Genomic DNA, 18,213 nt, shown 5'->3' with positions numbered 1-18,213 from the left:
GAATAGAGCAAAAGAATAGAATTTTAGAAGTCAGAAATAATAGATTTAAATATTAATTAAAGATTATATCCTTATTCATAATCAGTATTATACAAATAAGAATATTGTATGAACATTTTGTTATATACACCTTTTATAAATTTAACGAGATATACCGAATCTTATATACCCACTACCTACATAAGTATATAAATCGTGTATCGATTGTTGTGCATTTTTATATATCATTATAGATAGCGGAGTCGATTAAGACATGTCCGTCTGTCTGTCTGTTGAAATAAATTTTCTAAAGACCCCAGATATCTTCGGGATCTAAATCTTCAATAATTCTGTCAGACATGCTTTCGAAAAGTTTCCTATTTAAAATCAGCAAAATCGGTCCACAAATTGGCTGAGATATGAGGAAAAAACCAGGAAAACCTCGATTTTTTTACCTATTTATGACCTACATATAATATATCTGGATTACTAAGTCATTAATATAGACAATATGGATATCTAATGATAGACATTTCAAAGACCTTTGCAACAACGTATAAGACCATAGTAAATTGCACCTACAATGGGTCAAAATCGGAAAAAAATATTTTTTAATCGGATTTTTTTTTCACCAAAACACCTTTGAACATATTTTTTTCTAACTCCTTTCGTGGATGTAGCTGCATGAATCAGATGATTCCTACATCAAACGTCCAAAACATGTTAAGAAACCAGCCATAAGCTCTTTCAATAAATGTCTCAATATAAACAAAAATGCAAAACGTACAATAAATGATATAAATCGATGATCTCGATTTCAACTTTTCGGATGATTCATCTGAAGCTCAAATTGCTGTAGAGTGCCATGAAGAAGAATACATCGATTTGAGCTACGACCAATTAAATCCAGGAGACTTTATATAGAGGAAATGCTCCAATAAAACAATGTAAAAACTTTGGGATTTGTTGGCAAAATAACTGAGAAAGAAGGTAACAACTATAACGTCAGTTTTTTAAAGAAAAAGCCAGGTTCTTTTAAGTTTTTTATCCTGATATAGAAGACAATTTGTATGAAAATGGCATAAAAATAAAAGCTAAGCTTCCAACACTAGTAAACCAACCTTGAACATCGGAGACTGCTGCGATGATGAATTTTGACTTCGATTTTTCTAAATTTAAAATGGGTTATTAATTATGGTATTTTGTCGTAAACGCTATAAGAAAAATTGCCGTTCAAAACTGCCCCAGCCTAGTTCAAAGCTGTAAGATTTCATTTAAATGTAAGATTTCATTTAAATGTTATTGGGGTCAAAAGTGTTCCAAAGTTGTTCATATATTTTGTTTCAAAAGTACTATTTTTGACAAATTTCGGTTTTCTAGGTGTTTTCGTATTTAAAATTCGGAAATTTTTTGGTTCGACCGATTATTGATATTTTTAACACCAAACATTTCTGATTATCAAAGAATATTGGGTGTATTACTAAAAAATGCAGGATATTTTCAAATGTTTAGCTTTTATTTTGAAACATATGTACAATATAATTTCATTCAAAGTATTGGCCATTGTTACCTATGATTTTTTCCCATCTTGCTGGCAACATATGGATTCCAAGCCAAAAGAACTGCTAATCTTTTGTGGCCAATAACGAATCAAGCCAATACTCTGTTCTGAAGTGAAGCGTAATATTTCATCTCCCTAAGTACTTCCCTCTGGGCCTATCGTGCGTTAAACAGACAGTCTGACGGATCGTCTTACAATTTTATATGGAACCAGTATATACAGTGGTGGCCAGGAATTTAAGACAAAAATTGTTTGCTAAATTCCATGTAATTGTCATGAAAAAAATTCAAGTATTTGTCTTAAATTGGTGGCCACCACTGTACATTAGGCATGGTCGATTTGTAATGACGATCAAAAACTAAAAAATCGTATAGCAGAAACGCAATCTACGGAAAGTTCTAAGAAAGTTTCCTCAAGAAACCATATGTCTAAAATCAAATCCTATCTTGCGCATTTCGCCTTTTATCCAATAAAAAAACTATTAAAAAAATTAATACTGATAAAAGACGAAATGCGCAAGATAGGATTTGATTTTAGACCTATGGTTTCTAGGGGTATGTTTTGCAGCGCACTACTTTGAGTCCAGATGAGATTTGTAGTTTTGCAATAGGCGATGGTTTGTACCTAAACCAAACGTACTTGAGCTAGCAGTGCCTAAATAGGGAGCTCCTTTCTTTAAAGTTTTGCAGGGGATCTCATTACGATCCCCATTATGTCGAAGGTTCGAATGCCGATTGTAATGAACTGCTATGCTGTCGCATGAGCAGTGTCGCTTATCGCAAGTGTGACACTCCCAAAAGAGCTGTAGACATTGATATTGATTATATTTTGTGGATGGGAGATTTACCACCTCATGATGTTTGGAATCAAACGAAAACAGTAAAAATTTGACAGAAAAATTCCCTGGTGTACCCATCATCTCAGCTTTAGGCAATCATGAAAGTGCTCCCGTCAACAGTTTTTCACCACCCTATGTGAATCAAGTTGAGAATTCTATATCTTGGCTGTATGATGAATTGGATGTGCAATGGCGCAGATGGTTGCCTCAAAGTGTTTCGCATACCATACGCAGATTAGCTTTCTACTCGGTTTTAGTTTGACCTGGTTTTCGTATTATTTCTCTCAATATGAATTATTGTAATAAGAAGAACTGGTAAGTTCCGGTATTAATTAATGATGCCTTCATAGTTATATTTTATTAATATTTAATTGCAGGTGTTTACTTTTGAATTTCACTGATCCAAATCCTATCTTGAGCATTTCATCTTTTATCCAATAAAAAACTATTAACTGAACTGAACGCTTAGGTGCTATTGTTTATTCCCTACCTTCGTACAAGTTTCGGGTAATTTCACCAGACTTTCGAAAACTGAATTTTCCAGGATTAAATTGTGGATCTGAAATGCTTGATAAAACCACTCTTAGCAGGCTGCACTTTAAAATCTGGCCAACTTATATACAACTACAAATGTAGTCAATCGGCACAATTGATCAGAGATAATGTTCCTACGTTAAATCCATGGAAAGATGCCATTCTTAAAGTTATATTCGAGGACGAGGTACCACTTACGGAAATATTCGTAAATGGTACCTATTTTTACGAAAGCCTGAAACACCGACTAGTAAATTATTCACCCCTATCGCGAATCAATAGTTCACATGAAATATGTTCCCTTTTCCCATTTCTCGTTCATCAACTTTGTTCACGTGAAAAAATTCCCCATGTTGTGAAATTTTTAGATGGAATTTTGTAAACAATAATCAGCTGTTACGAACAAAATCAACTACTGTGAATGAAAAGTTCATGGGAATAACACGATATCAATTTTATCTTCGAGGTACACAATGATCATCTCTCTGTAGAGTATTTGAAGGTATTGAATAGGGTCAGCAAAGGCAGCTTTACTGAACATAACCTTCCAAGTAATCCAAAATTGATCTCCAAACTTAAGCAAAAGCAAGTTACCGAAAAAGACAGACAATGTCTAGCGCTGATTATATTAAGTGTCCTATGACAAATCTACTTGTTCTGGAACAATAACGATATGCAAAATAATAAGCTGGTACAGTAAGTCGGAACCAAGTAGATAATACCCCAAAATCTCTGACAAGCCTATCAGTTCGAAGAAGGTATAATTTCTCTACCCCCGAAAAAGAGAGCCAAACGCCTGGCAGCAGTCTACGCGCCTCAGCTGAGGAAACGGCAGGAATATAGCGGCGCGGTCCATGAAATACTAATGAACTAGGAATAAGAGGCACTTAAAGTGTCTTATTTGCTATGCCGTAGCTTCACCAATGACCTCCTAAATATTTGTTTCATCCAGGTACCATTAATCAACTCTGAGTCCCAGAATGGCATTTTATGTCGGGAATGATCCTGCATGGGGATCTTGTGGCGATACATGCAAGTATCTATATAGCCACTTGTTTAGTTAAGGAAAAATGAGCCAAAATATAGTCCAAAGCTAATTTTTCAAACAAATTCATATGATCTTCGATCTTTGCTCGATCAAAGGCTGTCGACTCAAGAAGTTTTGACAACAGCGGAACAACAAAGATATGATCTTCTTTAATACGTTCTCTCTCGGCCAAAGATTGTTTATCCAGCGACAAAGAACTTTCCACAACAGTGGAACTATTGCAACAATAATAACAAAGTCTTTAATAAATTCAGAGAATGCTCATTAAATTAACGCAATAATTGTTTATATGACTGAAGAACAACATCCCAATCCCAAACAATTCTTCAATACCATTAAACTCAATTGTAACAAATGAAACAAAAACTTACTTGTAATACAAATCAAATAACTCTTGATTATGCGTCAACTCATTTATCAGATTATCCCAGTCCACCGGTCTTAAAGCTTTCATATTGTAAGCAGCTCTTGCCGTATACAATTTATACCAAATTGGATAATCATATAAATTGGCCTCTTTCAAATTCATAATCCATGATTCGTGATCAACCACTAGACGAGTAGTGGTGTCATGATCACCATCCACATAATAGACTCGATAACCGGGATTTAAGTCATAATAGGGAGACACCGAAGGACCAATATAGGCAATATTATTTGAGTGGCCTGAAATAGAAATTGAAAAAAGTGATAAACAATTTAAATAAATAATAAATTTTACCTAAAACAAACAAATACTTACTTAAATCATTAGGATCGTAAAACATTTCAAACTCATCGTAATGAGTATGACCATAGAACTGGGCCATTATTGTGTTTTCATAGCGTGATATGATTTTGTAAAAGTTACGAGACCATACCTTTAAACAATCTGAATGACCGGGCGGTATGTGGCCTATAACATGAACTTTTTCATTGGAGAATTCTGCGCTCTGAAGCTCATAAATGAACCATTGCAACTCGGTGGCCGGATCAGTGGAATTCAAAAGTAACCACCTGCAATTAAACATTAATAAAATATAACTATGAAGGCATCATTAATTAATACCAGAACTTACCAGTTCTTGTTATTACAATAATTCATATTAAGAGAAATAATACGAAAACCAGGTCTAACTAAAACCGAGTAGAAGGCTCCTCTGCGTATGGTATGCGAAACACTTTGGGGCAACCATCTGCGCCATTGTACATCCAATTCATCATACAGCCAAGATATAGAATTCTCAACTTGATTCACATAGGGTGGTGGAAAACTGTTGACGGGAGCACTTTCATGATTGCCCAAAGCCGGGAAGATGGGTACACCAGGGAATTTTTCTGTCATTTGTTTAACCGTTTCTTTAATAATTTCCAAATTTTCTTGTTTCGTTTGATTCCAAACATCATGAGGTGGTAAATCTCCCGTCCACAATATATAATCAATATCATTATGGGTATCGGCAATGTGAGACAACATATTGTCTACAGTTCTTTTGGGAGTATCACACTTGCGATAATCACCCCATTTACCTGCGGCTGCATTCGGACTAGAAGGCCGGCCACTGCTCAGACGACAGCATAGCGGTTCATTACAATCGGCATTCGAACCTTCGACATAATGGGGATCGTAATGAGTGTCTGAGATATGCAAAACTTTAAAGAAAGGAGCTCCCTCTTTAGGCACTGCTAGCTCAAGTACGGGCGGTTTAGGTACTGGTGGAAATATGACTTCCCATTCATGATAAGGATTGTAAATGTCTTCACAACCATCGCCTATTACAAAACTACAAATCTCATCTGGACTCAAAGTAGTGCGCTGCAAAACATACACCACCTCAGTGCCAAACAAACTGGAGACACCCTCACACACCCGGGGACTTTGTATATTAAGGTTGGCGCAAAACTGATAAATCATTTTAATAATTTCCTGCTCCGACTTGCCCGTGTGTATATAGTGCAGCAGTAGACCTGCTCCCGCTTTACAGGCTGTACACGATACTTTAGATAACAGGCTATTTTCTATTTCATAGGAAACCTGCTTAAGATTCAGCAATTTTAAAGCTTTATCTACAAATGGTGGATAGGCCAGGCCATCGGGTGTATTGTCACCATACCACAACATTCGTCCTGAAGAGGTTTTATTTTTGAGTATTCTTAGACGTTCGAGAAAAGCATCGTCATCGCTTTCCGATGGCTCGGCATTTGTGCGATTGGCATAGTATTTAAGCTCTACATGAGGTGTTATGCTACGTGGTATGGAAAGTATTTCCCATTCATCTTGGGGCTGTGTCCAATTTACTACCTGGCGTCGAAAATTGTGTAGAGTTGGAAAACCTGAAAGAGAAAATATACGAATTAAAGTTAAATAATTATGAAAGTAATGACTTTGAGACGACTTCGACTAGATCTCCAAAGAACCCAATCAACAATGAGGTTAGTATAATCTAGAGTTTCCAAAAAATCCGATGAATTTCAAAACCGCGGTTTCGGTTTTAAAAAATTGAAAACCTATCGGTTTCGGCCGGTTTTGTGATAATTTATTAAATATCAGGTGTTATAGAAACAAAATCCGTTGATAATATAGGAAAAGCTAACAAATTTTAAACTCAAACTTTCAAGAGGATAATGAAAATTGGTACATTTTCTTTTAATGGCTCTTTTTTAATATATTAAATTAGTTAGCTTATATACATTAACCTTCGCTTTACCAATACCCACCCGGGTGACCACATCGTTTTTATTGGATTAATATTTTTTTTTAATTTTGTTTCGATTTAAATGAAATTTGTACTCACTGAACAAATTTTAGAGTTCTATAGAATTTAATAGAAACATTTTAAACTTTTTATAAGGTTTTTTCAATTTTTTAAAATTTCGTTCGTCGCATATATTTATAGAAGTGTAGTGTCACCCGGGTGGATATTGAACATAAAAAACCTTTGGTAAAGCGAAGGTTAAAGTTGAATAATATGCTTCTCAGTAAAGAAATAATCAAGAATAGGGGGCTCAATGGTATTATGATACCAAAAATGGAGAACTAAACCAAACTAAGGTGTACTTTTCGTTCTTCAAAATGGTACTTTTTGAATTTTCTATAATATTGAAACTATAATCAATAAATTATTTTGATTTCAAACTTGATGAGGGTTCAATTGTTGAAAATTGGTACTTTATCTTCTAATTTATTATATTAAATTATTTTATAATAATAAACCTAAAAATTAGACACACGTGATTCTGAATGAGTTAGAATTCGCAAAAGGTGACTCAGAAATATGAAATTATGCAGTCATGATGCTGAGTGGGAATACAAAATGTGTTTCTTTATGGTACTTTTTTAATTCTAATAATACGTTTCGAATGATCTAGAATCCACATTACAATGACCCAATAAACTTGAAACTAGAGACAAGTTATCCTGAATTATTAGTAATTCACAAAGGGGGACTTAATAGTACTATTTCTTACTTCTAATTGGGGTGGCAAATCGCACCGGGTCAGCCAGTACTCCATACTTTTATTGCATATTTGAAAATAGATAAGTCTTTGTTAAAACCACTTTGCATTCTTTTTTTAAATTAAAAAAATAAACAGTAATTTGAATTGTAATTGTCAGGAAATACTTGGATGAATCTTTGGATGGAAAAGTTTGTTACTCATTTCTAAATTTTTAATTTTTCTACTAATTGTCGGTTTCGGTTTTAGGCCTTGAAAAACCGCGGTTTCGGTTTCGATTAAAACCGAACACGAAACTCTAGTATAATCGATATTGGCTTTAATGTGAAAGCTACATGATAGCAAGATAGACACTGATGCAAGAAGTTTGGAAGTTCCTTTCAAGGTTTTGTTTAGAATCAACCTTCGAATGCATCCTGGATTTATAGTAGATTGAATAGTTCTTCAGAATGACTGCTTGATATATCACTAATCGCTCGTTTATTATACCCTTCATCTTCGTGAGAAGGGTATATATAAGTTTGTCATTCCGGTTGTAATTTCTGTCTGTCTGTCTCTGTCTGCCTATCTGTCTGTTGAAATCAATTTTCTGAAGACCGCAGATATCTTCGGGATATCATCAATAATTCTGTCAGACATGCTTTCGAGAAGTTTGCTATTTAAAATCAGCAAAATCGGCCCACAAATGGCTGAGATATGAGGAAAAAACCAGGACAACCTCGATTTTTGACATATTTTTGACCTATATCTGGAGTACTAAGTCATCAATATATGTAGATAATATGGATATCTTTATTTATTTAATTTTCCAAAAAATTAAAAAACTGCAAAAAATAAATAAATTTTGTTTACCTAAAAATTTTTAAAAATTTTATTTTGAAGTATAATTTGGTCACTAATCGCTCCACAGTGGGGCGGAATCGAAATTTTTTGGAAATAAATCTGGCATTTCTAAACGGCTGGTTTTTTCAAGACCTAGCCGAGCGCTTTCCAAAAATATAAAACTCTTTGAAATCGAACTAAAAAATGGCAGGTGTTTAAAAATTTTACATGTCGATGGTACCCTACTTTGAGCCCTCATAGCGCCCTGGAGTATTTGTAGGGCTCGTTTTAATAATTTAAACTCGAATACTCCTTGGCTACGCCGAATTCAAATTTTATACCGCTCGGACCAGCCGTTTAGAAATGCCACTGTGCGCTCGTTTATTTTTTTATTATCTTCTTTTAAACGTCTCCCCCAAAAAATGATGGGGGTATCAAGCCAGTATTGGATACTCTGATCCAAAGAGATGCGTATCACAGAGAGAGCGTCCTGCATTGATCGAAACAAATAGTAGTTGGCGGGAGCACGGTCTGGACTATAAAGCGGGTGAGGTAGAACTTCCCAATCACTTAATTTTAAATACTTTTTAACAGGTATTGTAACATTTGTCCGAGCGTTGGCATTATGGAATATTACAGTTTCATAACTGGCCGCATTTTCTGGCCTATTGTGCAGAGGTCATTAATAGAATTATAAAGATTGAGATTGAACTAGCCTACATCCAAAAGTTAAGGGATTAAGTTATTCTTTGTCTGCAGTTCCACCATTATTCAAATTCGATAGCGGAATTATAATAACTGATTAAGAGTGCCAAACAACAATATATGTTTTATTTAAAGCATTAAATCTAAGTGTATTTTGAACATTCTACTTACCTAAGACCCCAATTTGGTTCCAGCCCATATATGCAAATATGACCATCCATATTATGATGGTCTTTGTTGGGGTCATAATGTTGTTGTACAATAACAAATTCGAGAAGCCGTTATGATCTTGTATTTTTCATCCAACTCACAAAAGAAAACTGAAAAGAGTAAAGAAAAAATAAGAAATGAAAACATATTAAAAAATCATTAAATATTAAGAGTTTTATGGTGATGCGGCTGCTGCTTTTGTAGCATTGCTGAGTTTTTGTTGCGCTACCAACCAACAACAGCAACAGCAAACCGAATCAAACCGACAATAATTACAAAAGTTTAATTAGAAGTCAAAACTTAAGACAAGAGGGGCGAACAAGTAAAATTCAACTCAAATACACAAGTAATCAAGCGCGTTGAAAAGTTTTTTTTCTCTGTTGTTTTGGTTGTGATAATGGCAAATCTGTTTTCTTTACACATTTTTGGAAAAATGTTTTGGTTGCAGTGGCAAGTACAAATAATATATACTCCATAGGTATTGGAAGTAAAATAAGTTGCATAAGACACTTGAGATTTGGGCCCAAGTTGCATGAGTATGAAGAGAGGAGGAGGGTTTAATGAAAATTAAAAATAAGAAAATTATTTACAAAGTGCAAAATCATGAAATCAAGGTTTCTTTAAAAAACAAACTTTATAGGAAATTCTTGGTCAAATTCTAATAGTGAATTGCATAACAAATAAACAAAAGAAATTAAAGGTATATTTTAAAGTTTTAATTACATAAAACCCATTGACCTAATTCTATGTATTTGAGTGCATGGAAATGACTTTTAAGAATGTTTATTTAAAAACACTGAAAGGTCAATAGGAAATTTTTAGAGAGGAAATTAAATAAATGTTAAGATTAAACATAAAAATAAGTTAATCCAAATATAAATAAAATTAAATACTTTTTATTGTATTGTGGCACTGATTTTCGTTTCATTCATTCAACAGTAAAACTAAATTTTATTAATGACAGGTGCAGAATAACAAAAAAAAAAAAACAATAATGCATTTTATACAAAATAAATAACAAACTCTCTCACACCCACACTCCAAAAATACACATACAATGCATATGTTGCATTAAATGGTCCTTCAGTCTCTCTCTCCCCCTCTTTCACTCTTTCACACAATGTTGACAATGTTGTTTTAATTCAAACTCGTATAAATTTACATAAAGTCATTTTGTTAATATGGGGGCCATAAAAACCAGTAGCGTTTAAATAAAACAGCAATAAATCAGAAGAGATTTACAAGATGTTATTATGTGCATTTTACAAAACTGAAATACAGTGGTGGCATTATAATTAGATACAACTTTGCAGCATAAGCGTATTCCACCGTTTTCACAGTGTATTTGGGGTCTAAGGCATTGTTTGGAGGTCGTCTCACATACGTTTTTCCTTCAGATTGAAACAAGTTAAACTTAGATTTGTCGCTCCAGAGAACTATATTCCAGTAACATGGATCTTTTTAAAGCATATCGCTCGCTTCTTATGATATTTTTTGTACAATGCCATCCACTAGTCTCTTGTACATATGAATATTTCTACGTTTATTTGCTGTCCAATTTCTGCCTTTATTTCTCGCAAAGACAAAAATGGATTTCTCTTACTGACCCTAAAAATAATTCTATCTTCTGCTGGAGTGGTCTTTCATATCTTTGGCTTATTATACAAGTGAATTGCACCAAATACAATTTTTTGGAGCAAGCTAACTTTTGTAGCCGAGATTAACTGCACAATTAACTTTCTCATTTTTGGAGTACATGACTTCTTTTTGTCGATATTAGAAACTAAAACGTATCAAAATTTTTACAAATTAATCTCATTTCGTTTATCTTTCTAAACGACCTTCTGGGTCAAACTTCCAACTCTATCTATTCTTTTGCAGATGACAGCTATATTTGCCATTCATATTCATTCAATTATAGACAAAACCTGTCGGAGATTGGGGCACACGAGACACAATATTGTAAGTTAACACACAACAGATCATGTTGCTTCATATGTGTTTATGGGTGGTGTATATATTAAGGAATCAGACGCTCTTGATGTCAGTGCTAGTTGAAAGAAGCATTCAAGTGCCTTGGTTTTATAAAACGGTGTAGGCAGTACTTCACTCCATCTGATCTCCTTACTATTTACACCACTTATATCCGACCTAAAATGGAATACAACTCTCCTGTATGAGCCGATACTTCACAGTCAATTTTGGAGTTAATCAATGGCGTAAAGGAGATGGCGAAGTTGCTTATCGGTGAAAGTTGGATATTGACTCACTAGAAGATCGTGGCAATGTGGGATGTGTTTCACTGTTCTATCGAAACTACCATGGAATGTGTTCTGCAGAAATTAGGCAACTCGTTCCCGAAACCCGTAGTTTTTTACGCAATACATATTCTTTGGCAAGTTCTTATCCATTCGTGGTTGACTTGACAGTGGATTGCAAAACGAATTACAGGAACAATTCGTTATTTAGCCGTACAGTCCATATGTGGAATAAGCTTCCTGTTGAAGTCTTTCCTGACATTTTCAATATAGTAAAATTCAAATAAAATGTCCACAAACACTACTCCGTCTATTCTCATTCCCCAAGCAAAAAAAAATAATCTTAATATTTTTAATAAGTGAAATTTGAACCCTACTACTGCTACTACTACTCTACTCGTTAAATAACGCTACTTATAATTTACAGTGTTGGTCTTAGAAGAAATTCCCCCAACTTTATTTTCTTAAAACATAATTTCTAATTATAAGGTCACCACTGTCACTGTACCACTGTACTTATGTACATTATATTTAAGTGGAAATGTGTGCATTTATGTGTAAACCTTAGCATATGAGCGTTTCCCAAAAATATTTAATAGTTTTTTAAGAATGTGATTAACAAGAATTGAACAAAAATTGACCTTCTAAATTGACCTTCAAGAACAGTAGTGCACTTTCACATGCATTGAAACCCGTTTTCGAAATATTTATTTACTCCGATCGATATTAATCTATAACGCAACTTCTTAAACTTTGTTGTTTTGAGTGTTAACAAAGGCACTTGACCTATGTGAGTCAACTTGTAAGAGATTGCATTGTCGTGCGCGGAGAATGAATACCTTTAGCTGGCATATCTATGAATGATATTCATATCCGTATATAATGGATTCAGCATGTATGTTCTCCTCGTATACAACAAAATCATTTATTGCATACCTCGGTTGAGCCCCCAACTGTATGATGTTGTAGCTAGGTTGACATTACATTATGTGCCATGACTGGGAGAACTTTCGGACTGTCTCAGCTTTTAATATTTCTCCACTACATATCGCTCAACGAAGGTGACCTCACTGGAGCAGCATTAATAGCTAATGATCGACCAATCATCGTGTGGGTAGCCAACAAGGTTTAATACATGCTCCAAGAGCTTACAAAAACTTTGATTCAATTTCGAAATTTGACTGTAACTGCTGTGGCATGAGCTAAGGTATGGATTGGGTATAATACGGCTTCCGACAGGGTGTAATCACGTTGCTGACAGTTGTCAATTACTATAAGGTTGTGAAGTTTACAATCAATACATCGTAAAAAGGCGGCAAATACATACGATTACATATGGGCAAGTCCCCGAAACAGTCTACCAACAAAAAAAATTTTAAATGAATCAAACTTGGATTTCTTAATTGTAATATTAGACTAGATATGTATATTATAATTTATATATATGGGGGATTTCATGTCAAGTGAACCAACTTTTGAAATCGATGTCTTCCGATCGGGATGAAATTCGCACCAAGGTTAGCTCTATTGGATAGTAACTCAGACACAATTTTTCAACAACATCGGTCGAGAACTCTCTGAGTTATAGGGGGTAAAATTTTGACAATTTGGTCAAACAGGGGTTTTTTCTTATCCATGTAACTTATTACCTATTGTTCTTAGCAAAATGTGTTCCAAATAGTATAGATAGCTATTTCTTCGATCTTTCGAAAAAAAATATTTAAAAAAAAACATAAAAAATTTTTAATATTTTTTTTCCGAAATCAAAAACTTTTTTGACTTTTTTTTAAAATACGCTCTTTTTTTTTTTTTTTTTTTTTTTTTTCTTAAAATAAAGTTTAGATATTTTCCTTGAACACCTACTTGGTCGCTTAGTGGGATGCGAGTGGGATATCTATCAAAATAAATATTTTGTAACTCAAAACATAAAATTTTTGACTTTTTTTGCAAAATCAAAAACTTTGTTGACTTTTTTTTTCAAAATGGACCCTTTTTTAATCTTTTTTTTTAGGTCAAACAAAAGCTTAGATATTATCCTTGAAGACCCTTTTGGTCGCTTAGTGGGATGCGAGTGGGATATCTATCAAAATAAATATTTTTTAACTCAAGACTTACAATTTTTGACTTTTTTTTTTGCAAATACGATTTTTTTTTCCAAATGGGCCCTTTTTTTAAAATTTTGTTTGTAGTCAAAAGAAAGCTTAGGTCCATTCCTTTAAGATATTTTTAGTCCCTTAGTGGGATGCGAGTAGGATATCTATCAAAATAAATATTTTGTAACGCAAGACATACAATTTTTTAATTTTTTTTTGCAAAATCGAAATTTTTTTCCAATATGGGACTTTTTTTTAAAAATTTTTTTTGCTCTTTTCCTTTAAGACCTATTTTGTCACTTAGGAAGATGTGAGTAGGATATCTATTAAAATAAAAATGTTGTAACTCAAGACATTCAATTATTGACTTTTTTTTTGCAAATTCGAATTTTTTTTCAAAATGGGCCCTTTTTTAAAAATTTTTTTTTAGTCAAAAGAAAGCTTAGGTCCATTCCTTTAAGATATTTTAGGTCCCTTAGTGGGATACGAGTGGGATATCTATCAAAATAAATATTTTGTAACTCAAGATATACAATTTTTGATTTTTTGGCAAAATCAAAAACTTTTTTGACTTTTTTTTAAAATGGGCCCTTTTTGTAATTTTTTTTTTGCTATAAAGAAAGCTTAGGCCTATTCCTTTAAGATGGTTTTGATCGCTTAGTGGGATATATATCAAAATAAATGTTTTGTAACTCAAAACATACAATTTTTGTGTTAAAACATTTATTTTGATAGATATCCCACTCGCATCCCACTAAGCGACCAAATTGATTGATTCACTTGACATGAAATCCCCCATATACAAAATGTATTTCGATGGTCATACAAAAATGATTACCAAATCCAACACTAGCTTAGATATCTTAATATTACACAAAAAAATTTTAATTTTTTAATGTGTTTTTATCATTACTTAAATGTTAACAAGATGGTTCGATTGACAGCTATATTTTTGACCATTCAATTTAAATACAAATTAATTTTGAGTAATTTCACTTTGAATGGAATTTTTCGCAACTTCTCACGGAAAAGGAGATAATTTTCTAGCATCTGGATAATTTGTAACAAGCGTCACGTAACGTGCGTCACAAAATGTTCTCGGCTTTTTATGAAAACGGCAAATGTTTTTTCATGCAAATAAGATATGTATATTAGAATTCTCTTTCATTCCTCTTTCTTTTAGGAATAAGATTTTGTGTGCTTGTTAATGTTACTTCCACTTTTTGTAACGTGCGTCACAAAATTTTGCGATCAATTATTTTGCAAGAAATGGCAATTAAAAGGAAATGTCTTATGCCATTTGGAATTGCACTTAAATCTCACTATAGCGTTATTATACGTTGGAAGTATCTTATTTGAAAAACCAAAAAATGTTCATATTTAAATATGAAAACGTGTACGAATGAAACGTTCGTCACGCAGGATTTGCCCATATACTGTTGGAACTAAAAATGCAGTTCTTGAAAATATCCAACCATTTTGTCCGCTTGTCTTGATTTACCAAACTGCTGATGTAGGGAATCAGCTTGCCGATCTTTGGGTCGTCAAGGTTGCTCATCAATCTAGTCTTCGAGTGCCGTAGCTTTTTCTCAAAAGTGAATTCAGTGAAAGGATGCTGTGATGAAGTGGTTAAGTTTTACGAAACATCCTCATTGCTTCGTGTACGTTGCAGAGTATTTTAAGATCATTGGAGATACAGTCGGTAAATTTATTGAAGCCATTTCGGTCTTCCTGCTTTTGGTTGATGTAATGGCATTCAGAAATGATGAAATCAAGGAAACCATTATAAAATAGAGAAACTACTAAATGCCCAGGTTCATGTGGATTATTCAATAGAGTTCCATAGCAGATGATGCGCGTTTAAGTCTCATAGGACCTGAAGTGTATCCTTTTCCTAAAAGCACCTGATGTCGCATTGGCTACTGTTCGAATGTAGATATTATAGAGCTCAAACTCTTTTTCAGCCGATCTGGCTGCAACACCATCAGCCTTAAGGTATTGGTCTCTAGTGTCAAGATCGAGAGAAATGACGCTATACTGGACTGTGTTATAGACGGCGGAGAACTTCCGAGAACATCGTGCATTGGAGGTCATCGCGGTTGAACCACTGGCCACCGGAATGTAATTGATAGATAGGCGACAATGATGGTTGTTAGTGTTGCTGCGGTTTCGATGGGGAGAGTGGTGTTTTGGCGTTAGTTGACGACGATGAATTTCGTATATGTTGGCAGAGACAGATCATAAAGGAATCACATATCACGATATCTCAGTCTGAGTTCCTTTACAGCAGTCACATAGAAGTTGTTACAGCGATTCCTGATTCCTGTATTACTTTGATAAATCCGATATTTGTACTTAGGATAAACACATTAATTATCGATTAAACTAGAGATTAAGCTTTAAAGTTCACTACCCTTTTTGGGGGTTCATTAAAGGTCTATGCTATGCAGATCCAGACTCAAGATAGAGCCAGAAACTGTCAACAAGTCTTACTAAATAGGATTCATATGATGCGCAACTGCGAATAAATCATGTTATATAAATCATATATATATATGGGGGATTTCATGTCAAGTGAACCAACTTTTGAAATCGATGTCTTCCGATCGGGATGAAATTTGCACCAAGGTTAGCTCTATTGGATAGTAACTCAGACACAATTTTTCAACAACATCGGTCGAGAACTCTCTGAGTTATAGGGGGTAAAATTTTGACAATTTGGTCAAACAGGGGTTTTTTCTTATCCATGTAACTTATTACCTATTGTTCTTAGCAAAATGTGTTCCAAATAGTATAGATAGCTATTTCTTCGATCTTTCGAAAAAAAATATTTAAAAAAAAAAATAAAAAATTTTTAATATTTTTTTTCCGAAATCAAAAACTTTTTTGACTTTTTTTTAAAATACGCTATTTTTTTTTATTTTTTTTTTTCTTAAAATAAAGTTTAGATATTTTCCTTGAACACCTACTTGGTCGCTTAGTGGGATGCGAGTGGGATATCTATCAAAATAAATATTTTGTAACTCAAAACATAAACTTTTTGACTTTTTTTGCAAAATCAAAAACTTTGTTGACTTTTTTTTTTCAAAATGGACCCTTTTTTAATCTTTTTTTTTAGGTCAAACAAAAGCTTAGATATTATCCTTGAAGACCCTTTTGGTCGCTTAGTGGGATGCGAGTGGGATATCTATCAAAATAAATATTTTTTAACTCAAGACTTACAATTTTTGACTTTTTTTTTGCAAATACGATTTTTTTTTCCAAATGGGCCCTTTTTTAATTTTTTTTTTTGCTCAAAAGAAAGCCTAGGTCCATTCCTTTAAGATATTTTTAGTCCCTTAGTGGGATGCGAGTGGGATATCTATCAAAATAAATGTTTTAACACAAAAATTGTATGTCTTGAGTTACAAAACATTTATTTTTATATATATCCCACTCGCATCCCACTAAGCGATCAAAACCATCTTAAAGGAATAGGCCTAAGCTTTCTTTATAGCAAAAAAAAAATTACAAAAAGGGCCCATTTTAAAAAAAAGTCAAAAAAGTTTTTGATTTTGCCAAAAAATCAAAAATTGTATATCTTGAGTTACAAAATATTTATTTTGATAGATATCCCACTCGTATCCCACTAAGGGACCTAAAATATCTTAAAGGAATGGACCTAAGCTTTCTTTTGACTAAAAAAAAATTTTTAAAAAAGGGCCCATTTTGAAAAAAAATTCGAATTTGCAAAAAAAAAAGTCAATAATTGAATGTCTTGAGTTACAACATTTTTATTTTAATAGATATCCTACTCACATCTTCCTAAGTGACAAAATAGGTCTTAAAGGAAAAGACCTAAGCTTTCTTTTGAGCAAAAAAAAATTTTAAAAAAAAGTCCCATATTGGAAAAAAATTTCGATTTTGCAAAAAAAAATTAAAAAATTGTATGTCTTGCGTTACAAAATATTTATTTTGATAGATATCCCACTCGCATCCCACTAAGGGACTAAAAATATCTTAAAGGAATGGACCTAGGCTTTCTTTTGAGCAAAAAAAAAAATTAAAAAAGGGCCCATATTGGAAAAAAATTTTGATTTTGCAAAAAAAAATTAAAAAATTGTATGTCTTGCGTTACAAAATATTTATTTTGATAGATATCCTACTCGCATCCCACTAAGGGACTAAAAATATCTTAAAGGAATGGACCTAAGCTTTCTTTTGACTACAAACAAAATTTTAAAAAAAGGGCCCATTTGGAAAAAAAAATCGTATTTGCAAAAAAAAAAGTCAAAAATTGTAAGTCTTGAGTTAAAAAATATTTATTTTGATAGATATCCCACTCGCATCCCACTAAGCGACCAAAAGGGTCTTCAAGGATAATATCTAAGCTTTTGTTTGACCTAAAAAAAAAGATTAAAAAAGGGTCCATTTTGCAAAAAAAAGTCAACAAAGTTTTTGATTTTGCAAAAAAAGTCAAAAATTTTATGTTTTGAGTTACAAAATATTTATTTTGATAGATATCCCACTCGCATCCCACTAAGCGACCAAGTAGGTGTTCAAGGAAAATATCTAAACTTTATTTTAAGAAAAAAAAAAAATAAAAAAAATAGCGTATTTTAAAAAAAAGTCAAAAAAGTTTTTGATTTCGGAAAAAAAATATTAAAAATTTTTTATTTTTTTTTTTAAATATTTTTTTTCGAAAGATCGAAGAAATAGCTATCTATACTATTTGGAACACATTTTGCTAA

The 18,213-nt window shown here is 33.1% G+C and overlaps 1 protein-coding gene across 3 annotated transcripts in view; it reads right to left on the bottom strand.

Annotated features, from left to right (window-relative positions):
• The window catches only part of LOC135959565 (sphingomyelin phosphodiesterase), a 71,745-nt gene that overhangs the window by 1,111 nt on the left and 52,421 nt on the right, over positions 1-18,213 (bottom strand). For all 3 annotated transcript variants that reach the window (XM_065510504.1, XM_065510503.1, XM_065510505.1), the window contains exons 3-6: positions 9,094-9,242; positions 5,019-6,273; positions 4,703-4,956; positions 4,332-4,626 (exon numbers count right to left, since the gene is read on the bottom strand). In XM_065510504.1, the coding sequence (XP_065366576.1) occupies positions 4,332-4,626; positions 4,703-4,956; positions 5,019-6,273; positions 9,094-9,169 (1,880 nt within the window). In that variant the 5' untranslated portion in view covers positions 9,170-9,242. The remainder of the gene's footprint in view (positions 1-4,331; positions 4,627-4,702; positions 4,957-5,018; positions 6,274-9,093; positions 9,243-18,213) is intronic.

This window comes from Calliphora vicina, chromosome 5, assembly GCF_958450345.1.
Source record: "Calliphora vicina chromosome 5, idCalVici1.1, whole genome shotgun sequence".
Lineage (NCBI taxonomy): Eukaryota > Metazoa > Arthropoda > Insecta > Diptera > Calliphoridae > Calliphora > Calliphora vicina.
The sequence above is the reverse complement of the archived record's forward strand: the minus strand, read 5'-3'. Positions and strand labels throughout refer to the sequence as shown.